The sequence below is a fragment of the Pipistrellus hanaki genome, assembly GCF_964339955.1.
Source record: "Pipistrellus hanaki genome assembly, chromosome: 10".
Taxonomy (NCBI): domain Eukaryota; kingdom Metazoa; phylum Chordata; class Mammalia; order Chiroptera; family Vespertilionidae; genus Pipistrellus; species Pipistrellus hanaki.
In genome coordinates this window covers 28,055,704-28,080,179 of record NC_140512.1, presented here as the reverse complement: position 1 = coordinate 28,080,179, position 24,476 = coordinate 28,055,704, and the positions used below count along the sequence as shown (strand labels likewise).

Here is a 24,476-nt window from a genome sequence, read left to right as displayed (position 1 = left end):
GTGCAGAACAAGTATTCCACAAAAACCAGCCATTACCATTCTTTAAAATACAAGGTCCCCAGCTCTGAGTTATAAGGGCTCTCTCCGTCTTTGAACAACATTATTTGGAAGGTATTACACATGCAGTAATTTTAGACAATCATAAACAGGAGAAAAAAATTCTATTTTGACTTCACCTGGATTCAGTCCATCCCTGTTAATATTGATGGAACCAGAACTTGTGACTCGATGCCACCGTCGAACCAAAAATTTCATTCTAGAAAAGATCCCAGAAAAAATTTCACAGACTATCTATAATGTAGAGAGTATAAATATACACTTTGCACAAAAATCAAGTCACACATTTAAAGATGAATGCAGAACAAATTTCAAAATCACATGGTTGCCTAACCTAAAATGATGCAAATGCCCCCCTGTGCCTGTGGCAAAATGAACTGGAGCAGAAGGACAGGGCTTCCCCAGAGGCACCAAAGGTCTCTGGTGAGGACCACATCAGGTCTGGCTTTAGGGGTCAGAGGGGCACAAGAGATGGAGAGCAAAAGTTGAAAAGAGAAAAGTGGATGGGCAAAGAAAGGGCGAGAAGTAATAAAAAGGGAGAAAAGAATGGAGACTAAAAGGGCAGATGGAATAGACCCTTAAGGTGTCAGGGCGTGAGCTGAGCTGGGAAAGCTGGAGGAGGAGGCCTTGTTCAGCGATGACAGGAGTTGCCGCCTTTCCAGGATCAGGGCAGAAGTGTCAAGAACCAGCTGCAGCAAGTTGCTGCCTGCCTCGCCCTGGCCTGACCAGCTTTCTGAAGCACCAGTTCTGATTTCATAATTCCAATCAGTTTCAAGGCTCAGTTTTAGGAATGTCAAAACACAATGAACATATAAGAGGAAAACAAAAAGAGGGAGGTAGAATGAAGTCCAGTGGCAGGTGGTTTTCAAGGAGACTTCCCCAATTCTAATAAAAATTAATGGTTAGCTCCTGAGACCGCTCATTTAGCGTATTCTAATGTACCGGCATGTTGGTCTTCCCCGCTAGGACGTGAGCTGTCTCTGGGAATGGAGGCAGGGATTAGGACTTCTCCTCAGGGCCTCTCCCAGCACTTAACTCTGTACAAGGTGCACAAAGTGATGGAGAGAACTGGAACCACATGTCTACAATGTGGAGTAGCAGCCGCAGGGAGAATTGAGACATCAATAGGTCAAATGTGAGCTCTCTTTAGAGAATCAATATGGATGAGACTTGGGAGTCCTGGCTAGTTATCCAAACTCTATTACTATTGGCTTTGCAACATCTCCCTGTCTCAGTTTCCTCATCTGTGAAATGACATTCTGGGCTATGTGATCTCAGACAGCTTCTAGTTAAAAAATTCTAAGTCACACATATGTAATACCTTAATAAAATAAAAAAATTCTAAGTCATATTTTTCAAAAAAAGATATAGATTTAAAAAATATATATATATTATATATATATAGGGCTGTACCACTGGAGATGCATCAGATGTGATCAGATAGGGACACTTTGAAAACCAAATTCCTTTTGTTCTGTCTGGCTTCTCCAGAAGTAAAAGGGCCTGTGTATACACCACTCAGGTCCTAACTCCACTCCAATCGGACACAGAACAAGTACTGGTGACCCTAGTATGGAACTGCTAGAGAGAGGGACGAGGGCAGTAGCCTGAATGCAGAGTTAGGGCTTTCTGTAGCTGGGCCCCAAGAGTATGTATGAGTATATGTCACAGCCTAAGTAATTTTTCCAACCCCTCTTCCACCATTTATTTATATGTCGGAAAGAGTTCAAGGATTTATTCAGATTTAGAAAAAAAAAAAAAAAAAAGACAGTCTAGATCGGATGTGCCAGCTCTGAGTCACCAGCTGCCTGCATCTGGAAAGGGCCCTTTCCCCAGGGTCTCGAGAGGACAACGTAAGGTACCCCTGCTAAAAGATGGAAACTGAGAAAAAGGCAGGCATGTTTTAGGACATGTCTCATACCACATGACTATACGGAGCATGCAGGCAGAGAAAAGAGAGATTAAAAATAACAATCCCTTTAGAGAGTCTATTGAAATGGATTTGTTTTCAAGTACTTCACCTCGAAATTGCCATGGACACTCTGACAGCTGACCGAAACCTGGTGAAGCCCTTCGGACGGTTGGTGATCACCTCCAGGTCCGTGCAGGCCGGCTGCCCGCCCATCCGGGCAAGCAGAGCCAGCGTGGCCTCTTCACACTCCTGGAAGCCGCCCAGCAACAGCAGCAGGTATTTCTTCTGATAAATGAGAGCTTTCCGAAAACTTTCTGCTCTCAGGTATTTACCATAAATTCTCTACATTTAAAGAAGGGAAAAATATAAAGACATTATTAAGAAGTTATTCAAATTGTTCTCTAGGGCAAGATGACCTATATTTTATTAAAAGACCAAACAAAACCAAAACTAGTGGGCACCAGCCAGTTTTGCTCAGTGGGTAGAGCATCAGCCTACAGACTGAAGGGTCCGGGCACATGCCCGGGGTTGCGAGCTCAATCCCCAGTAGGGGGCATGCAGGAGACAGCTGATCAATGATTCTCCCTTGATGATTCTCTTTCTCTCTCCCTCTATAAAATCAATAAAAACATATTTTTTTAAAAATTAAAGAACTAGTGGTAGTAGATTGGCAGGTACTTTATCACTGTTCTCTATCAGTGAAGTTGAAAGTAAAAATAAGGGACCCTAACTTTACACTTCAGCGGAATCTGAATATTAACCTTAAAGTTTATGCTTTTTATTTTGGATATTAGCTCCTATTCACCACATTTATTGCAAAAATTTTTGTCATTCAATTATCGTTTGAGTTTTTACATTTAACTGTACAAAGCTATTTTATTATTATGGTCACTAATCTATTTAACTTTTTCATTAACATTTGCCATCCCTTGAAGAGTCATAAATTCATGTTCATTCCATAGTTGGAATAACCATTCCAAATACTTTTCTTTCTTTTTGTTTTGTATTTTAAGTTGACTGATTAAAGTAGTTTTACAACAATATTCATTAATAGTCAGTAGAGAGGCTATTCAGAAGGCTTACCATCTTATAGAGCACTAGAGGCCCAGTGCATGAAAATTCATGCACTGAAGGGGGGGTCCCTTAGTCAGCCTGCCCCCTCTCACAGTCTGGGAGTCCTCAGGCGATCAGGGGAAGGCTAAGCTCCCATCACACCTCTGCTGCTGCCACTGCTGGCAGCACAAGCCTTGGCTGGCCCTGGTTACCTGAGCCTTGGGCAGCCCTGGGTGGCTGGGGAGACTGGGGGGGACTCTGGAGGCAGGTGCACAGAGCAGCCAGGCCCGTCTGCCACCCAGATGGGGCTGAGGGGACTGGGTGCCACCATCTTGTGGCTGTGGGTGCCGCCATCTTTGAGAATGTGACAGGCAATTAGCATATTCCCTCCTTATTGGCTGTGGGCACTGCCACCATCCTGGTAACGGTGTGAAGGTCAATTAGCATATTCCCCCTTTATTAGAGAGGATGATGATCTATATTGACAGTGGCAGGGTTTTTGTTGGGAGTTAAATGATATTTTTCTGTTGGTCTACTAAGGATGAGGTTGTAGGAAGGAGGACCACAAGCTCAGGTGCTGCCAGCTGTGACCATTAATAAAGCCTAACTGGTCCAGACCTGGGCGTGCCTCACCACAAAGTTTTTGTGACCAGCTAAGACACCTGCGCTCATGGCAAAAACTGAATAGAGAGACTGAGAGACACAGCCTGAGTGCCACCTAAATTTCAGTCTGCAGAATGAAGGGTGATCAGAGATGAACAAGCAAAAGCAGAGAACCAGCGCTGGTGCGTTCAGATGGAAGGTGTCCGACCTTTAGAGCGGCATGTTCAGGGTCAGGGCTCAGACTGTGGAGTAAAGCTTCATTTCTCAGTTCAGCTTTCAGTTTGTATACTTCGGCTTCGGCCCTCTTCAAGGATTTTTGAAGAGCCAACTTTTCTCTGTTCCAGACTTCTTTTTCAGAAGCAATGATGGCTTCAATGTTGGCACCACCACTGAATGAAAACCTAGAAGACTTCAGAGACCAGAGCCTACTTACTTGATTTTTAAGAATAAGTTTCTAAAGAAAATCCTGATTTAAACATATTAAAGGTGTTGCTGTGGGAGATAGAGAATTCTCAACTTTTCAACCTCAAACAGGAACATTAAAAGCCGATCTCAACTGTCACTAAAGAGTATACAGTAGTTTTAAGTATAATACATGGTCGTTTGCTGAGCAGATTAACTTTATAACTGAAAAGCCTTATGAGAGTCTAGCTCCAGAAAAGGTGTTTAGATTTAGCAGAACTTTGTAACTAAAAATGTTTAGAGACTTAATAGATGGACCATCTGGGTCCAAATGCTGAGTTTGAGCCTAAAATAGTACACCGGAGAAACGGGGAAAAGCCACACAGCACATGCACAGGAAGTGGAGCCCTACAGAAGCTGTGCAGATGTGTTATTGTGTATTTGACTGCACAACTGCCTTAGAGGTCTTCCCTATCTTTATGTTGCATAAAGACAGAGCTAACAATTTATTTTGCAGTTTTAAATGAAAAAAAAAAAAAAATAAATAAATAAATTCACAGAACTGAAATAAGTGACATTTTCCACTTGCGTTATGAACATAATAACTGATATATAACTGACAAGGGCAGAATTCAAATTTGAACATTTCTTTAACAGGTGTCTGCTGCTGCTCCACAGTATCTGGCTTTGTGGTTAAGTTGACCTTGGCTTGACTACACTGACTTCAGTTTTCTCACATTAAGGCTGGGCGTAGAAACAGAGGTTCTGAATGTATAAAACCCCAAATCTGGCAAAGAGAAGGCTACCAATAAATAACAGCTATTATTATTACTATCACCCCTATAAAAATTTCCGAAGATTCTACTAAGAATCAGATACTTAATATTTCTACATTATCAGGGGTAAAAACTGAAACTAGGTAGCAGAAACTGTCACTCTGCACTACTTCTAACACGTGGCCATGAAGAAACAGACGTACATAATCTCTGCCAGCTCCTGTCTGCTGATACCATCGGATCTGCTCTTCCAGCTTCATAACCAGGTTCCTTAAATCATTCTTCTCTTCGGTCAGCTGGCTGATATGTCCTGTCAGGTCAGCATTTTGTCTCAGTAGTCTTTCAGTCAATGAGCCACAAGATGTATTTGGGGACACTAAGGCAGGCTAGAAAGATAAAATGGCATAAGGTTGCACCGCACAGACATTTGTAAATAATACACACAAAATGTGGACCGGCACTGAGAACAGCAATTTCACGAAGAAGTGGTGCTTGTGTTGAGCCTTAAATGCTAAGTTGGAATTTGCCAGGCAGGAAAGAAGACAGGGAAGGATATATATTAAGCAGAAGGAACAGCATGTGTAAAGGCACAAAGGCTTGAGCAAGAGTGTGTTGGTTTTAGGGATCTACAGTTGCTTGGGAAGGCTGGAGTAAAGACTGCCTTCATTTAAGAATAACAGAACTAAAAATGTAGGCAGTGGAGAGCCATGAAAGGCTTTGGGCATGAGCATGCCATAGACAAAAGTTACATGTTAGAAAGGTTTCTTGGGTAAAAGTGTGCAAAGTAGATTAGATTAGCAAAAACAGATCCTGGTGTGAGGCAGGCGCATCAGGAAGTTAATGACGCAGTCTAGGTGACAAAGGCTGAAGGCCTGCATGAAGGGGATGACAAAGGGCGCATGGATGGATGCTGGGATGTGCATGTACAGAGAAGGAAGGTGGTCTATGGTAACGTTCAGCTTTCTGAACGGGGCTGGGTCAGGAAAGAGAAAAGGAAAAGGATGCTCAGTTTGGAATGTGTCTGTGAGGTTCCTAAGGTGTCACTATGGAGTACATTTCCCCAAAGTGAGATGTTTAATAACTAGCAAAAAATATAAACCTGGACCACAGGACAAAGGCGGCCCACCAGAACATAAGCCCTATAAGGGAAGCATTTACTTACTATTATCTCCATAACCCAGGATAACACCGGCACAGAGTAGGTGCCCAATGTAAGTATCTGTTCAGTAAATAAGCCTAGTGAGAAACTCAGGCTGCATAACTGAGTAAGCTTCCACAGCTGTAGTTAGAGAAAAAAAATGAATGCGGACAGGAGGAAGAGGAACTCATGAAGGTGACTGATGAAAGAATGGAACGAGAGAATACTGGCACAAAAATAAGGAAAGAGAGGATTTTAAGATGGAAGAGGTAAAAAGTGTCAAATGCCACAAAGACAGTGAGGTCAAGAAAGATAGGGGCTGAAAAGATTCACCAGATCACTCAATTGTGAAGACCCAGTGACATTCATGGAGTGATGAGAGTACTACCCAGACTAATCTTCAGGAAACGTGGTTATCATAATACAAGAGGTCAACATAATTATTCTACAGTGATAATGAAAGTTAATTTCCCCTCAAGCTTTCACTACCTTTTATTGGGCGGAGGAGGCAAACATTATTATTATTGAAAATAAATGAAAAGATAAAAGTAAAATTCTTGAGAAAATATGGTGCCAGTTTCAAATGAGTCATATTTCCATTAAACCTTTGCTCTCAATACTGTACAGAGTTTTCTAAGCCATACCTCTTTGCCTGGATGGCCAGTTAATTTTCGTAGTTGTAAAATAATTTCATCAATATTTTCCTGAATCCAAATGAAATCTTCATCATCTGCTGTTTCAAACTGCAGTCTTCAAAAAAAAGAAAAGGACAAAAAGTGAAAACATCATCTCAATTAGTGGTGCTGACTAGTACAAATGTTATGGACTGGGCAACACTGTGCTTCATAGATAGCTTCTCCTTTACATTACGTGTTCTCGCTCCCTGGTCAAGGTGTTAACATATTTGTTTTCAGGTGTAAGAGTTCTGTTAGAAAATATCACCTCCTAATGTAAACTGGCATTCACTTTAAAATTTCAACTCTCCACCCTTGACTGGCCACTAGTGAGGGGCAGATGCTGTGCAGCCTGTCTGGGAATGCTCTTTCCAAAGGCCAGGCAGAAAGGTCTCACCGATTGGAGGCTTTCTGGGCTAGATGCTGTAGTTTTGAAGCCGTATGTTGAAGCTTTTGTTTGATCATTTCTAATTCATGATTATAGCCAGTTTCTCCTCCATTCATTGCAATCAGTTTAGGATAGTTTGATTCCTTTGTCTCTCCTTCTATTTTCTGTTGAAGAACCCAATTTCTAGTTCGATCATTGGTTAAACTCCATGTGGATGGCTAGCAATTTTGGACAGAAAAGGAAAAGCAATAATTATAAATGAACAGCATTCTTTCTTAAGGGAACACAATTTACAGTAAACTTTTGCTTAATGTCATGGATAGGTTCTGTGGCTTTAAGTGAAACAACATATAACAAAACCAACTTTACCATAGGCTAATTGATATTCATAAGAGTTAAGTTCCAATGGCATCTCATCAATGTTATAACAAAACAAAGTTGAATGGAATGGTATTATTTGAGGATCTGCTGTATTATCTATACTGCAAAGAAATTTCTATAGATTTTGTTTTAAAGTGATTTGTATATAGCTATTTAAATAATCCAATATCAAAATTATATGATCAAAGGGCTGCAATATTCTTTTTTAAAATATTATAAGACAAAGTGTCAATATACCTCATTAAGATTCTGATACAGAATTCTTCTTTCTCGCTTTTCTTCTCGTGCGAGTTCTTGTTTCTGGAATTCCTGCATGATTCCTTGCAGTCGCTTTCCTTCAAGATCTAACTTATAAACTTGTTGCCTTTTCTCTTCCAGCTGGTGCTGAAGATCTTCCACTTTGGACTGGAGCTCATGCATTTTCCTCTGTCCCTCAGTGTTGGCCTCCTGCTCTGTCTGCAACGTCTTCCTGTGAACCTGCCTATCCTTTTCCATTTGCTGTCTTGTCTGCAGAGAATCCAGTCTGTATTTCTCAGTCTCATTTAACAGTTCTACGATGCGACTGTGTTTTTCCTCCAACTGTTTCTGCAGCTCTTTAAGGAGGTCCTCGGAGGGCACAAGGGGCCGAGGCTGCCCACTGTCATCACTGCTCTGCTGCAGCTGTGCGAGCACTTCCCGCTCCCTGTCCAGGGTACTGCTCATTTCCCGAATCCGAACTTTCTCGGATTCCAGAAGTACTTGAAGCTCTAAGTTTCGACCTCGTTCTTCTGACAGCTGGGCATTGTGGAGCACTCTTTGTGATTCTATTTCCTGCTGTGATTCATTTAGTAGTTGTTTTTGTTGTTCCAAAAGTTGACTCAGCTGAATATTTCTTTGTTTTTGACCCTCAAGTGAAAATTTCAGATCCTTGTAGGAGAAAGTGATATTAAAAATTTATTATTGTTATTAAAAATACTTTATATAAGTGCACAATTGTGCTTTCATTAATATTAAGTTGGCAGTACTGATTAATAGCACTGATTATTCAGTTTATTAACTTAAATTTTCAGTGGTTAGAGCATAATTATTTGAACAGCTAGGTGATTTTCATCAAAGAATAATTAAGCTAAATAATACTTCCATAATATTAACTAAATCTGGTTTAAATATGAAGCAGGATACCTTTCTTCTAATGACAATAACCTTTAAAAATACAAATATTTCTGATAAATGTGGTAAGAGTTCCTGAAAAACTTTGTGTTTTCCAATATCACTTACTAAAAATAATAGGGATTAGGGAAAATCAGGGTTAGGGGCAAACTACTCAAAATCTATGCAAATTTTGAATGATACAAAATAGTAATAGTACCCAAGGAGGTGACATGCCTTTGACAGGTAGAGAACTTGCTACGCCTGGAGGCTACCATGGTGGACATTAAACAATAACCCTCAAAAGTAATAGGGCAGAAAGGCTGACTACAGAGATTTAGTATAGCACTGTGGAGTACTGTGCTATGTGGGCAGAAGAGCTCTGAGCCAGTGGGGCTCCCATTAAAGTGGGCACTGCATGCAGTACCACCTGCCTTGAGCAGAGAGCTATGCAAGGCTGTGAGAGAGCCCAGAGTGAAGGGACTCATTTTAAATTTTCTTAAAATATGGCATCCTGCTGCCAGGAAAGTATCGCTGCTCCCATTCCCTAGGAGAAAATGGGAACCTAAACCATTTTTTGCATTAAGCTGACATGACTGTCTTTTTATCAAATTGTGTATGCACTAATCAAATTCTCAAAAACACATGTTGCAGAACAGTCTGTATGCATCCTTGGATGCAGCAAACAAAAAAAGCATCACACTACTAGCATTTCCTAGTACAGTGTAGATACCATTATAATAGTGTTTAGAGCAAACAAATTATAGAGAGTCCAAAATTGATATTTTAGAAAGAGAAAAAGTCTCCAGATTCTTTCATATATAGTTGTGGATTTTCCATAGATATTTAAAGACAGAGATAACAATACCTCAAGTTCTTCTTTATCCCGCTCCTCATTGCGCCCCAGTTTGGCTTTCTCTTTTTCCAAAGCCCACTGGAGCTCTCTGGATTTTTTCTGTTCACTTGCTAATGTGTCATTAAGCAAATGTACTTCATCTGTTTTATCTTTAACTTCCAACCTAAATCAGAGAGACAAATACACTTTCATAAAACTACTCTATAGTGGGAGGAAGAGAGAGTACTGCTTTCAGTGAAAAGTGGAGGCATATAATACACTAGTTAGTAAGAAAATAGAAACCATTGAAGACTGTTGACTGTGGTTCATTTCCCAAATTAACAGTTTCTAATAGTAAACCTATTAGTTATTTACAATGGAGAACAATTTACTATTACAAAATAATATTAATAAAAATTCTTCCTTATCTTCTACCAAAACTAAACACGGGAGGTACCATGTATTTTTGTGTGTGTGTGTGAAAACAGTGTTCAAAATAAAGACTGCGCTCAGAATGTGTCCGTTGCAAGCAGAGTATCCCAGTATTTACACCAACGAACATTCTTTTTACAAGCATTATCTTTTAAAGCATTTTGCATATATTAGTCAGCTGAACCATGAATTCTATTGAGATCATAAATGCCATTTCAGATTGGTTGGTCAAATAAATAAAATAAAGGCAAAAATTATACTTTATATAAAAAAAATCTCAAATAGAATGGAAGCCACAGTAGAGAATATGCCAATACATAATCATGAGTTTATTATTAATAAATATTTGGAGTTTTCCTTTCCACTGAGTTATTCTGTTAACAAAATTTCATGGTATTTAAACATCGTGTGTGTATAATGTTATGTTTTTGTAAGATCTGTGCAATGTCTGTGACAAAATAGTTTCACTTTCTTCACACAACACAGATTTATAAGGAAGCCTGACTCACCGGAATGCCTCCAGTTCCTTCAGGTGCTTATGCTGTGCCTTAAGGGTTGTTTCCAGTTCCAGTGTAGTCTGTGCAAGTTCACTCTTCAGCTCAGCAACCACCATTTTCTCAGAGCTCAGCTGCTCCTGCAGCTCGGCAGCCCTGTCTTTCGCACTGCTGAGCTCAACCTGCATCTCCAGCATCTGAGACTGCTTCTGCTGGATGTTATGTTCCAGGAGTTCTAGAAGGAAAATTATTAACATTTAAAATATGGTCTAGCAACTCATATCTGGTTTGTAAATATTTTGTTAAAAACTGATTTGTAATCTAGGCAATTACTATAAAGCAAATGAAAAGATTAGTCCCAACAGTTTGATTGCCACACAAAGTACTTACAGGAATTACTCAGTAACTATGACTACAACATCAGCCGTCCTTGCAGATAGTCCCTAGGAACTTTACTAGAGAAGTGGGAAGTCCAAACTCCAATTTGAATCATTTTTTTTTTTTAAACTAACCAAACCCTTGCTATATGTCTGTTACAACGAAAACAAACTGAACTATTTAAATCCCTTGGTATAATAAACAAATAAGTTTCAAAATATGCATCAGGATCCCATTTTTGTGGAAAATGTGATTTTATATACATATACACATTGAAAAGGTCTGAAGAAATATTTACCTGGATATTAACAGTCATTATTTTAAGATTTAGGAAATTCTATAGGTCATTTTTACTTTCCTCTTTTATTTCTCTATTCTACCATAAAAATATTTTTAACTTAAAACATTTATTACAGCTCATCACTTCATATTAAAATTCCTATTACTGATATTAAGAGACAGAAATAACTTGAATTTAGAAAATAGTCATGTTAATTCAGGCTTTTAAAACTATTTCTTAGAGAGGCTCAGGATCTACATATATAAATATATATGTATGTAAAATATAGCTTTCAATGGTGTTCTATTTAACTTAAGTAAAATAATACTAATCAATTCTCTAAAAATAATCTTCAATTAATTTTATGTCTAAATATAAAGGATATATTTAATTTGTGATCTTATTATACCAATTTTCTCTGAAATATTTACAATCTTTGGCTTTTCAATGACAGATATGACTACTATAGGCCCAGTGCACAAAATTCAGAGAGGGTGCAGGCTGGGCTGGGGTCTCCTCAGCCCAGCCTGCACCCTCTCTAATCCAGGACTCCTCGGGGGATGTCCGACTGTCGGTTTAGACCCAATGCCAAGGATAGGGCCTAAATTATCAGTTGGACATCCCTCTCACAATCCTGGAGCGCTGGCTCCTAATTGCTCACCAGCCTGCCTGCCTGGTTGCCCCTAACTGCTCCCTGCTGCCGGCCTGATTGCCCTTCACTGCCTCTGTGTGCTGGCCTGGTCGCCTCTAACTGCCCCCCCTGCCATCTTGGTCACTCCTAACTGCCCCCTGCTGCTGGCTAGGTTGCCCCCAACTGTTCCCCCCCCCCTCCCCGACCGGCCTTGTTGCCCCTAACTGCCCCCCCCCAACGAGCCTGGTCACCTCTTACTGCCCCCCGCTACTGGCCTGGTTGTCCCACGTAGCCTGCTGTTCAGTCATTTGGTCGTCCCTCACTAACCACCCCCCCCCCCCCCCCCCCGGCCCCAGCCTGGTCATAGGCAGCCATCTTGTGAGGGGATGAGGATTAATTTGCATATTACCTCCTTATTATATACTAGAGGCCCAGTGCACGAAATTCATGCATGGGGGCGGGGGGGGGGGGGTTGTGTATTTACAGAGTGATAAAGTTCAAAAGCAAAAAAAGCTAAACTTATATGGTTTAGGAATATATAAATAGGTAGTAAAACAAAAACAAAAAATCAGGATAAGGTTACCTCTAAGTTACTAGATGAGTGTGAGTTTGGGAAAGGGGTTTCTGGTATACTTGACATGGGTGATCGTTTCCACAGATACTCATTTAATTTGTTATACTATATGAGCAGATATATATGCACTTAAAACCAACTGTATAATCCTCTAATTCCTAGGGTAATTAATGTAGATTATCTCTCTGATATGAGAATGAGAACAAAATGTGAAGAAGAAGGAATGTGTTTTAATTCCCTGAATAATAAGGAGGGAGACAACGGGAAGTATTTTCACCTGTGTGTCATCATATGAGTATGTCACACAGCATACCTTGGCTTGGTTGATCATTCTCTTTTTCTCTTTTCAGAGTCATTTTTATACCATTCAACTGAGCATGCAGTGCCTGAATTTCAGATAACAAACTTCTCCTATCTGCTTTCTGGAGGCACTCCATAGCTGCTTGATATTCAACACCCTGCAACAATGCCAAATGAAAAATCAAGTGAAGGGAGTTATAAAGACAATAAAATTAACAACCAGGAATTCTGAAGAAGAATGAATGGAACACACATGCTAGGATTTACTTCTGGCTATTAATCTTTACATTTATTTTGGAATTCTTCAAACACACAAGAAAACACGAGGTATCTATATATAAAATCCTAATATGCAAATAGTTGAGTTGCAGGACAACTGAACAAATGGTCGCTATGATGTGCGCTGACCACCAGAGGATGGGCGTGGAACATGGTGAACATTGGCAGCAGGCGGCAGAGCATGGAACATGGTGGGTCGTGACAGGATGGTGGAACAGGTGAGTGGGGGCACCAGACCAAGGTGGGGCACCATTCACTGTCATTGGGGCAAGCTTCTGATGGTTACTGAAAATTCTTTGCTCCTGTCCCACCCGGTGCTCGCACCCCCTGCTAGCACCCAGTGCCAGCCTCAAACACCCCTGAGGGCTTCTCCACCTCCCCCTGCTCCTGAGGGGCGATCAGGGCAGCAGCTGCCACTTGTACCCGCTGCTGGCACCAGCCCCAATGGCTCTGCATCATCAGCAAGTGTGAGCGGGGCCAACACCATTAGCGCATGGGAGTGGTGGTGGCAGGAGTGGGGCTGCCAGGAGACAGGGAACTGGGGGCTGCAGTGGGAGGGATCAGGTGGGGGCATGGAGGATGGGCTGAGACCTGCTCAGTGCCCATTACAGCCTCACTACCCACAGTTACTTTCTAGGTGCATGAATTCATGCACTGGGCCCCTACTCTATAATAATAAAAGCATAATATGCTAATTAGACCAGGCAGCCAAACAACCTTTTGGACATCCTTCTGATGTCCTTCCAGAAAGCCCCGCAAGGTAAGCCACCGCAGCTGTGAGGGCCAAGCTCTTGCATGAATTTTGTGCATCAGGCCACTAGTACTACAATAAACAACCATGTATATAGCCTAAGAAATAGCTCCTATATTACAATTAAAGACCCTCTGTACAACTCCCTGAATATATCCTTCTCTGTACCACCTGGTCAAAAATAATAAATTGTAAGTCTTGTTATTTTCATACTCTTTGCAGTTATGTTACATACACACAGCTAAACAATATACAATACTGTTTTGCATGTTTTAAAGCTTTATATAACTGGCAACATATTGTATTTATCTTGGTGTAATTTGCCTTTTTCACTTAATATGTTGGTAAACCAATGGGTTGACACAAGTAGCCCTATTTCACACTCATTTTGATATTATATATAGTATTTCATAGTGTGAATAATACATTTTATCTGAGCATCTTTTTATATATTTATTAGATACTCTTTGACTTCAATGAGAACATATATTTATCCAGTTGTCCATTTACCCACTGGTTGCTTTAACATCACTGGATAATTGACCTGCTTTCTTGTGATATCTTTGTCTGGTTTTGGAATCAGAGCAATCTGGCCTCACAGAATGGGTTAGATGTTTTCTGCGCTTTTTTATTTAGATGAGTTTGAGTATTTCACTAGCTTCTTTTTATTTATTACAGTTGAGCCTCATTATTTAAGGACTATTAGGTATTTATGAATATGCCTATTCTCTAAAATGTATTTGTCAGCCCAAAATCAATACTTGCAGTGCTTTTTAGTCATTTGCAAACACACAATGGCAAAAAATTTTAATTGCCAGGCTTGTGTGGCTCAGTGGCTGAGCATTGACCTATGAACCAAGAGGTCACAATTTGATTTCTGGTCAGGGCACATGGCTGGGTTGTGGGCTTGATCCCCATTGTGGGGCGTGTAGGAGGCAGCCAATCAATGATTCTTTCTTATCACTGATATTTATATCTCCCTTTCCCTCTCCCTTCCTATCTGAAATCAATAAAAATGTATTTTCAAAATTTTAATGGCCAGATGTGCATATTCCTAGCTGAAGTCAAACAAGATCTTGTGCCTTCTTGATTCATCCCTTACACTCTAAACTAAAGTGTCCTTTTTGCCACCCATTTAGTGCTGTTTTATGCACTTTTGTGCTTTTTATTGGTGATACCGCTGTTTAAAATGGTCCCTCAGCACAGTGATGAAGTTATCTAGTGTTCCTAAGCACAAGAAAGCTGCAGTTTATGAAGAAAACATATGTTAAGCTTCATTTAGGCATGAGCTATAGTGTTGATGGCCATGGGTTCAATGTTATTGAATCATTGATATATAGTAAATATAGTGTCTTTATACAGAAACCCACATAAAACAAGGTTATATATTGATTGGTTGACAAAAATGTCATGAGCGCCGAAACCGGTTTGGCTCAGCGGTAGAGCGTCGGACTGCGGACTGAAAGGTCCCAGGTTTGATTCTGGTCAGGGGCATGTACGTTGGTTGCGGGCACATCCCCGTTAGGGGGTGTGCAAGAGGCAGCTGGTCGATGTTTCTCTCTCATTGACGTTTCTAGCTCTCTATCTCTCTCCCTTCCTCTATGTAAAAAATCAATAAAATATAATTTTTTAAAAATGTCATGAGTAGGGACTCACAGGAACTGACCCTTCGATTTCCCCTGGTAGCAATGGCTCAGTATTCACAGCAAATTCACAGATTCTAACCACAGCCAGTAGTAAGAACTGACTGTATCATATCCCTTCTAATCTCTTTAGGCTATTTTGTTGCTCATTTTCTAATTTACCAAGCGGGATGATTAGCTCATTAATTTTTAATCTTGCTCATTTTCAAACATAAGATAAAAACACTGTAGGTAGTAATTTTTCTTCTAAATATTCTTTAGTGGCTCCTGTTAAAATTTTAACTTTCTGACTTATTGTAAAATTAATCAATCATTCATTTTATTACTATTAAAAAGAATTCCTTCCTTTAAGCTTTATGTCAAGTTTCATTCTGATACCTGTTCCTGTATTCTCTGTTCCAAACAGTTCAATAATCCAGCTGCATCTCTAGTGCCCAGAGCTGCCAGTTCGGTCTGAAATGCGGCGAGTAAAACACTTCGTTCCTTTAAGAAAACTTGCTGCAGGGCAAGCAGAAGTTCACCTCGCCAGTCTGAGAAGTTTTCATGAGACTGAGTATAAAAAATAAAAGTTAGCTCCAAATAAGCATGTTTAAAAATGATATTTATCTACTAACCAAAATAAATATTAGAAGCCTAAAGCATGTCAATTTATTTGCAAGTATGTGACTTGGAACATTTAATAATACGTAGTAATTTACGTGAAGATACATCACAAACAATTTAATTCATAAAGCACCTTAAGATAGCTAAAAAGCATTTAAAACTATTGAGATGCATAATACTCCTGAGTACCTCGGCTTCTCTTTGCACTTGCATTTTGGTAATTAAGTCCTTAAGAGATGAGATTGTACTGATGTACGCTCTCCTCTCTTCTATCCAGAATTCCGAAACTTGCTGAACAGAATGGTCCTCTCCATCACTGTAGGGAGATTCGGTGAGAGAGAGCACCTGCATGCCCTCATTGTGAACAGCTCTCAGTAATCCCTACAAACCAAAACCCAAAAGCCAGAATTATGACAACTTCTTCAAAGACTGCAAATTCAGACAGTGAAATTTTAAGCATATTTATATATTTATATATATGTTAGATTTATTTAGAAAAGCCACTGCAGATAGGAAGCACCATTCTACCACCTTCCTATGGTGGGGAAAGCTGTAAGATGGCCTAAGACTTTATTCCTTCTACTTATCTAATGTGCTCTTTTGGATTCAATAGCCGCTAATTTGATCAAAAGAAATATGTAGAAGATAAATTCTAGTCCTTGAGACCACTTTAATAATCTTGGCAAATGTCAATTTCAGTAACAAAAATTTTCAAAAAAAAATCTTGATACAAATATATATTTTATTATCTGTAAAATATCGAATAAAATTAAGTAGATTCCGCAAGGTTCCTTCTAGTTGTGAAATTCTCTCTCCATAGAGGATTTTACTATATAACTTTGAATAGATTATTATGTTCAATATAGAAACCACACTGGCTTAGTTTTACTAAAAGATATATGTCTTTTAGTACCTTTATTTTCTTTGGAAATGAATCTGTTGAACTTTCGCTTTCTTCTCTTTGGCCTTCTGATGTCAAGTCAAATCCCTGACTTTGTGCAAGATAAATTCCTTGGCCCCAGTCTGATCCAGAATCTAAAATAAAGAAAACAACAATTGACTATTAAAAAGAAACAAGTACTTTTTAAACAAGCACTATACAAATTTCCAGAATTTTATATAACTTACCACTAGAACATATTTCTCTAGTCTGGAAACCATCAGGATGTGTTAATTCAGGAACTGAGGATCCCTAATTGAAGAAAACAAAACAAAAAAAACCCACATAACTTTCTTTGCTTTAATAAAAATAGGGCCCAATGAATAGTTTTGTTTTTTCTAAGCTGTAAAAAAGTAAAAACACAACAAAAAACAGCCCTCGATTAAGTTTGTTGCACCTTTCAAATAAACAAAACTATCTATGGCTTACAACAAGGCTTTACATTTTTTTCTTCTTCATGGAAATTAGCATAATAAGAAACATTCATGAGTTAAGGAGCATTAACACCAGGTTTCAAATCTGCACAGGGACTTTGTGGAAAGTTAGTATCTGACTCTACACAATTGAAAGACTTAAAATTGTAAGTTTATCATAAGGAAGAGATTATCCTAAATTTCTTTTTCTCTGAAAACCACAGCATTGAAAGAAAAAAAAAAAATCACAAAATGCTGAAGAACAGGTAGTATGAAAACCAAATACCTCTTTAGCTTTCAGACACTGTATCACTGCCTTCAAGGTACCACATTCCTCTGTCAGTATTTGAATAGCAACATAGTGTTCCCTCTTTAAAGTTTCAGTTTCTGAAATATGTCTGGATTCCATATCCAAAATTTCTGCAGCATGTAGCTCTTGCATTTGCTCAATTTTTTCAGTAAACTGAGTGATTATTTCAGTAACTTCTTCTGATGAACATTCACTCTGTAAATCAATTTGGATTCCTGCATTTCTAACACGGACTTGTGGAGTCTGGTTGCTGCTATTTACCCTGAGAGTCCTGTCTGTCTGGGATGCGGTGCTTGTACCCTCTTTAATAAGCAGTGGCTCTAATATGCAGATATTTCTGTTTTCTTGTTCCTCAGTCTCATCTTCTTTTTCTAAGAAGTAGGATAATTTCTCTTTTGTCTCTGTGAGTTGATCCCTGACTTGGCTTAAATCTTTCTGGAGAAATGCCATATTCGTTTCTTTTACCTAAAAACATAAGGAATAGAACCATAGAACATTTAGTATAAAATACTTAACGTAGAATTTAGGGTAGAGAGGAGGGTATAATTCAGGCTAATATTTTCATTACATATTCATTTTCCTCAGAATAAAAAAATTTTTCAGAAACACTCACAGTCTCCATATATATTCCTATATACATGGCCACAGATTACCACAGAAAGTGAAAACGCTTTTTATCAGCCTCTACTTTTGGTTCTCATGTGATATACCGTGTTTCCCCGAAAATAAGACATCCTCTGAAAATAAGACCTACTTATAGTTTTCCTTCTGAGTGAAATATAAGGCATCACCCGGAAAATAAGGCCCCCCCCCCAGGCTAAACATGAGAGATTTGGTCCACTGATTCTGAAAGAAATAGAGTCACAAGAAATTCACCAGGAAATTCAGGAATTGGATTGTTATGATGATGTTCCAGAAGATGATGACATGATTGTCATTTGAATAAATGAGTAAATTCTTGATACTGTAGGATTCACAGTTGTCTGGTTTGTGTTGACAACTACCGTACTGCCATACCATATACAGGTAATAAATTTCCTTTATTTTCATTTAACAATAAATGTGTACCGTATTCTTCTTCATGGAAAAATAAGACCTAGCACATCGCAAAAATTAATATAAGACACTGTCTTATTTTTGGGGAAACAGGGTAGTTCCCTTTAACATCTGTCTTTCTCCTCCTTCGTTAATAGAATAGAGGTTAAAAAGCACCTTTCTTAACAAAGATTCCAAGGAAAATGAAGCAAGAATATGCCAGCAATGAAGTTTATAATAATTTTTCATCAAATTCAAAAAGCTTTTATTTTTTTATAGTTTTCAGTTATGGATCTGTGTTTGTTTTCATAGAAGAGAATATACCTTGAAATATAATTAAGATAAGAAGAAATAAGTGAATTAGCTATGTTAATTATTTTACCAAAAGCTCTTGTTGAAGTTTTTCTGCCTTTTCTTTATAATTGGCCAGTTCTTCCTTAGTAGCTGCTGACTCAGCTCTAAGAGCCTCCAGTTGACTAAAGAATCCACTTTCTTTATTGGTATGAATTAGCTCAGTTGTCTGTATGGTAGTGGAAAAACATAAAACACATTTTCAAAAAATATAGCCAAGTTTAAGGCACATATATAAGGCACATATACATTCATTTTTATTGTATATAAAGGAAGAGAGAGAGAGAGAGAGAGAAATATCAATGATGAGAGAGAATCATTGTTTGGCTGCCTCCTGCATGCCCCCTGCTGGGGATCAAGCCTGCAACCCAGGCATGTGCCCTTGACCGGAATCAAACCCAGGACCCTTCAGTCTGCAGGCTGATGCTCTGTCCACTGAGCCAAACGAAGTAGGGTGGCACATATATAGTCTAATGAAGCTTTTTCAGGACTATCTATCAGATAAAAAGAGTTGAAATGATCCATGTTCTTTCAACAAACAGGGAAACTTTATTAGTACCACAATTTTGTATTCTTGAGGCAGTAAGAAAAGAATGCTTTCAGGAATGACAGGTAAATACTCTCATCAGTATATAGCCTAAAAATTTGTAAGTTATTATTTAAAATATTTTGGGTACCATTAAAAAAACTTGCATATTTATATCACTTTCCTCAAAAGATACTAGGTGTTACTAACGTAGTTCTTATAAGTTTTATATACATGGAAAGCAGCATTACTATTTTAATATTGCTTATAGTAATTTATAGTTCCATGAAGCTAGGAAGAAAAACCCTAGTAAGTGGAATTATTATCCTTTACAAAATAAATTATACATTTATAAAATTCTGATTTAGCAGTTAATCTCCTGGTATTCACATTTACTATTCAAAATAAAAAAAAATATATCAAGTGAGAATTTGGAATTTAAAAGTCCTTTTACATCAGTCCTATGTTAAGAAATAACTGTGATTTCAGATCTTTATGTAAGCAGATGTACAGGGTGAAATACAAATTGTTCATAGGAAAGAATAAAATTTATTATCAGATATAAAAATCTATAAAAGCTAAAGATTTATTACTCATATTTTAGCTTGGTAGAACACTAGAATATTTTGATAATTCCCATTACCTAAAAGGGATGATCATATACATGCATGTTAAAGGGAAAAGGAAAAAACCCAAACAAGTTCCAGAGGACATTTGCTAAACTTAACATTTCTAAGTTTTTTCTTACTACTGTATTTAATGACGATGCTAGTGAAATAAATATTGTGATTTGAAGACCACAATGATGGATACAAAATATAGTTTGCATAATTTATTCTAGTACTAATATGCATAGAATAGTTTTTAAAAAATAAAAACTTGATACCTATGAATTGCTAGATGTAAAGAACACTATCTTTAATTTAATAAATTAGCAATCAGCTTAAGGAACAAAGGAAAAGAGAGTTTCTTAGTTTGTATTAAAATGAAAAAAAATTAAATGCAAACTAACCTTGGGAACTTCAAAATCTCCCTGAGAGCTTCTTTTCCTTTCTTTTCCTTCCTGATTTTTCTCACTGTCCTCCAATAGCTTCTGTAGTTCTAGTAGCTTCTTTTCTTTTTCCATCGCATTTTTCTCTGCGATTTCTACCTGTTCTTTTCCTAAAACCAAACTAGTCTGCATTTCAACCACCTGGCTTTCTAATTCTGATATTCTTAGGGTTAATGCTGATACATTTGACTCCATCTCGTTTTCTGCTCGTTGATTTAAAGTCTGTGTATTTGTTCTTTCGGGCTCTGATGAACTTTCTTGTCTCCTCTGACAGAGCTCTGCATATTCCTTGACTGCGTCAAGTTGGGCCTGACTCACGACAGCAGCAGCAACTTTTTCCTCAAGCGCAGTCTGCAGGCCTACGATCTTCTTTCGGAGCATTTCTGTTTCAGCCTGGCCTTGCTCTTGCATATCCTTTATTTGGTTGTAACACTGGCTAAGTTCTAAGTTCTTTGCACTCACAGTGCTCTCAAGTTGTAGCACCTTTGTTTCCAAACTGTTTATGGAAATTCTGCTGTTTTCTTCAAAAGATCTGAGGTAAGTCTGACTTTCTGGCTGTTGAAGAGCATCCTCAGTAAGGACTTCTACTTCAGGTTCCTTTATCCTCAGATCTTCCATAGCCATGTTAACACTTTTCTCTGGTGTATTTTGGATTTTTTCCATGTTTCCCCGTTCTCTCTTTAAGCTGCATAATTCTTGTGTTAGCTGGTTCATTCTGAAATTGGTTTCTTTAAGTTCATTTTTCATAAAGGCCATTTCTTCATTAGTGGTTTCTACTTGCTGCTCCAAAGCCAGTTTCTCAGCTATCACCATCTCCAACTGATGTTGTAGACTATCTGCTTCTTCTGGAAGAGAATTAACACGCACCGATGTCTTCTCTTCAATATTTGCCAATTCCTGTTGAAGTTTTTCAATCACTTCATTAAGCTGCTCGATTTCTTCATCTCTGGTTTTCTTCACACGTTCTTGATCACTCACCAAACATTCTATTTGGGTTTCAAGATCCCTTATCAATTCATTTTTTTCTACAATAACCTGTTAACGAAAAAAAGTAACATACATAATAAAAATGCATTTATATTTTGAGAATTCTATTTTATTTTAGGGCAGGGTATTTAAGTATTGATCACACAAAGTAATATACTTCTTGGACATACCAAATTAATTTTAATATAGATCAATAGACCCCATCATATCAAAGGACCTAATTTAGACTTTCATTCAGAAAGTTCTGTTAAATATAGAGATTTACACTTTTAGTAGCTAATTTTCTATAAGTAAAATAGTCAATATCAATACATTTAATTGAAAAAAGGAAATACTGAAATGAAAACAATCTATAGCAGATATCACCCAAATGTCATAATCTTATTTAACTCATACTAAACAATAGCAGACTCCTTGTAAAACATGAAAAATCTTTGACAATATTAGGAGGGGATAAAAAATATACATAGCTTGTTAAATTAAAATTTATGGGTAAAGAGAATTAAGGTTTATTTATTTTGATATTCAAAGAGAAACTGGAAAAAAATTACCATTTTGTTTCTTTTAAAATTCTAGCTAAATTAATTTCAGGTAATAATCTATCTTAAATTAGTGTACCTTGTTATCCGTTGTAATTTTAAGTTGATGCTGAAGTTTTGTAATTTGCTCATTCAATCGGTCAATTTCTACCTCTTTTTCCTGCATTATTTGAGCAAATTTCCCAAATATCACATGTTGGTCCTGAGTAGAGGTAGCATCAGATTCCTTTACAGCAAATCCCAGCTTCTCCATTTCATCCTAGGGACAAAAATAACCTTCCCAGTTGGACAAATCATTATATGTGATTTCTAAACTTTAAATGAACTTTTACAAAAGATATAGTGCACAAAATAAACAAATCAAAGAGTCAGAGATAGCATAGGTATTGTAAATCAATAATTCTTAAAATATTTTGATAACAGGTATGCATTTTTTTTTCATTATGAGGAATTTAAATGTTCTCATTGGCTTAAAAATAAGTTCCATGCAAATCCATTTGCAGTGAATGTTCCCCTGTTAGCAAATGCTTAATATACTAATAAACACTTGCATAAAACAAAAACTATAATTATTTAACAAAGCTTTTCTTAACTAATTACCTTAAATAATTTGTTTTCTTGTTCAAGTTCTTGTAGGCGGGTAGTAGCTTCCTTTTTCTGTATTTCTAATTGCATATGTAGTTGCTGAACTTCTTCATTCTTATTTTCCAGTTCTTCTCTAAACTGTTCTAACTGTTCTTCTAAGTTTGTGATCTTAGATACCAAAATTAGCAAAAAAAGAGAAAAAACTGTTTATACAAATATTTATCAAGAGAGATGAAGAATGCTGTATTAGCTATATAAAGTTTGTGTTTTTAAAAAATTATTTTTATTGATTTTGAGAGAGAGAGAGAGAGAGAGAGAGAGAGAGAGAGATCGATCTGCTGTCTCAAGTACCCTCACCGACTGGGAATTGAACACTCAGTCTATGTATGTGCCTTGACCAGTAAATGAACCTGTCACCTTTCGATGTACAGGATGATGTACCAACTAAATGAGCCACCTGGCCAGGGCTGTGAGAATAAAGGAAAGATGTTTCTCTAAGTCAGATTTAACTGTGTGGTTTCTAGACTTTTTAAAACGTAACACCCTTAAATCATCCTGCCCAAAGCAAAGACTGAGACCTTCAGAAGAAGGATATAGGCGCTATTTCCTACCTAAAATACTCTGAGATAAAGCAGAAAAGAATCATGGGAGAAGAGGAAAGGTCAACATTTAAAATTTTGTCTTATGTTAAATTTAGTTTTTATCAAAAGGTTGAAGAAAGTAGAATTAAATCAGTTATTTTTGCCAGCAGGTGAGAATAGCTCAATTTAGTCCATATGAGTACCCAACAAAAGATCTGGTTACCATGCGTCTTGTTTAAGCAGAAGGAAGCAGAGGTGGAGGTCAGAAATAAGAACTTTAACAGTTATTAATATTATCTTAACAGAAAACTAGAGAGCTCCTACATGTAGGACAATATAAATTTTGCTCATTTCTGAGGATAAATCCCATTAATGACAAAGCAATTAAATTGCTCTTTGATGATTAGATAGTGACTGAAACTAATGATCAATATCAGAAGCTCCTATTGTTATATTTTAAAAATTGGGTTTTGTTGAGGACAGGAACAGGCATTTAGCTCACTGCTTTGTAGCTACTTATAAATATTTAATGAATGAATTTGCAAATGGGTATATATCTGATGATCAAATTGCTGCATTAAAAACAACCTAAGATGCAGGAGCAGCATTTAATGGCAGCTGGCAGTCTATAAATCATTTATCACCTTAGAAGTTCAAAAGGAGCATACACCGATTACATAAATACATAATCAGAATTGCATCTTAGCATTGGCAAGGCAAAGACCTTCAAAACCATTCAGCCTAATAGTTTCTTAATAGAAACAGTATTGACACTAGTCATCATTTGTAGACAATTTACTGTTAGGCATTGTATAAAGTGCTTCATAGGTGCTATTTTTAAAAAGCCCTGTAACAAACTTATGAGGTCTTTGCTAAGATTATCCCCATTTCAGAGATGAGGAAGGCAGTTACTGAGAGAGAAGTTACCTAGTCCTGAGGTCACAAGGCCAATATGTGGAGGCCAGCGTTCAGACCAGGGAAGTTTACCTCTGGAGCCTTTTTTTCCAAGAAGGAAATAGTTTATTTCAGTCTCCACATGCCTTTAGATCCTTAGTTATAGGACTTCTGTTCAGTTAGTCTTCAGATGGTTCTAGGGTGACTGTTCTATAACTTAGCTGTAATTTTGATATGGTTATAGGAGGAGGCGAGCACAGCTTTTACCTACTCCACCATCCTGACTGGCTGGAGCCTTACATTCATAACTATCATTTATTCTGCTTCTAATAATTAATGTCTAAAACTTACATTTAAATTATTTTCTATAACCCTGGTATTAAACTCAACAGACACATCTTAAATACATTTATAGTTGTGCATACTATATAATTATCAGGTTTGTTGAAAATTATGATGATTATATCTTCTTCAAAGTTATCTAATACTATTTATACTATCACTATCTTCTACAACTTCTTTTGATGACAAGGTATTATTTCAACACATACA

General features: G+C 37.7%; 1 protein-coding gene across 8 annotated transcripts in view; it reads right to left on the bottom strand.

Annotated features, from left to right (window-relative positions):
* Window positions 1-24,476, bottom strand: part of AKAP9 (A-kinase anchoring protein 9) — a 118,649-nt gene that overhangs the window by 3,365 nt on the left and 90,808 nt on the right. For all 8 annotated transcript variants that reach the window (XM_084897340.1, XM_084897341.1, XM_084897343.1 and 5 more), the window contains 19 exons: window positions 22,465-22,617; window positions 21,944-22,123; window positions 20,300-21,373; window positions 18,793-18,930; window positions 17,352-17,840; window positions 16,841-16,904; window positions 16,626-16,747; window positions 15,902-16,093; window positions 15,488-15,658; window positions 12,450-12,594; window positions 10,289-10,508; window positions 9,381-9,531; window positions 7,622-8,290; window positions 7,013-7,221; window positions 6,586-6,691; window positions 5,007-5,189; window positions 3,834-4,034; window positions 2,079-2,311; window positions 177-256 (listed from right to left, as the gene is read on the bottom strand). In XM_084897340.1, the coding sequence (XP_084753466.1) occupies window positions 177-256; window positions 2,079-2,311; window positions 3,834-4,034; window positions 5,007-5,189; window positions 6,586-6,691; window positions 7,013-7,221; window positions 7,622-8,290; window positions 9,381-9,531; window positions 10,289-10,508; window positions 12,450-12,594; window positions 15,488-15,658; window positions 15,902-16,093; window positions 16,626-16,747; window positions 16,841-16,904; window positions 17,352-17,840; window positions 18,793-18,930; window positions 20,300-21,373; window positions 21,944-22,123; window positions 22,465-22,617 (4,780 nt within the window). The remainder of the gene's footprint in view (window positions 1-176; window positions 257-2,078; window positions 2,312-3,833; window positions 4,035-5,006; window positions 5,190-6,585; window positions 6,692-7,012; window positions 7,222-7,621; window positions 8,291-9,380; window positions 9,532-10,288; window positions 10,509-12,449; window positions 12,595-15,487; window positions 15,659-15,901; window positions 16,094-16,625; window positions 16,748-16,840; window positions 16,905-17,351; window positions 17,841-18,792; window positions 18,931-20,299; window positions 21,374-21,943; window positions 22,124-22,464; window positions 22,618-24,476) is intronic.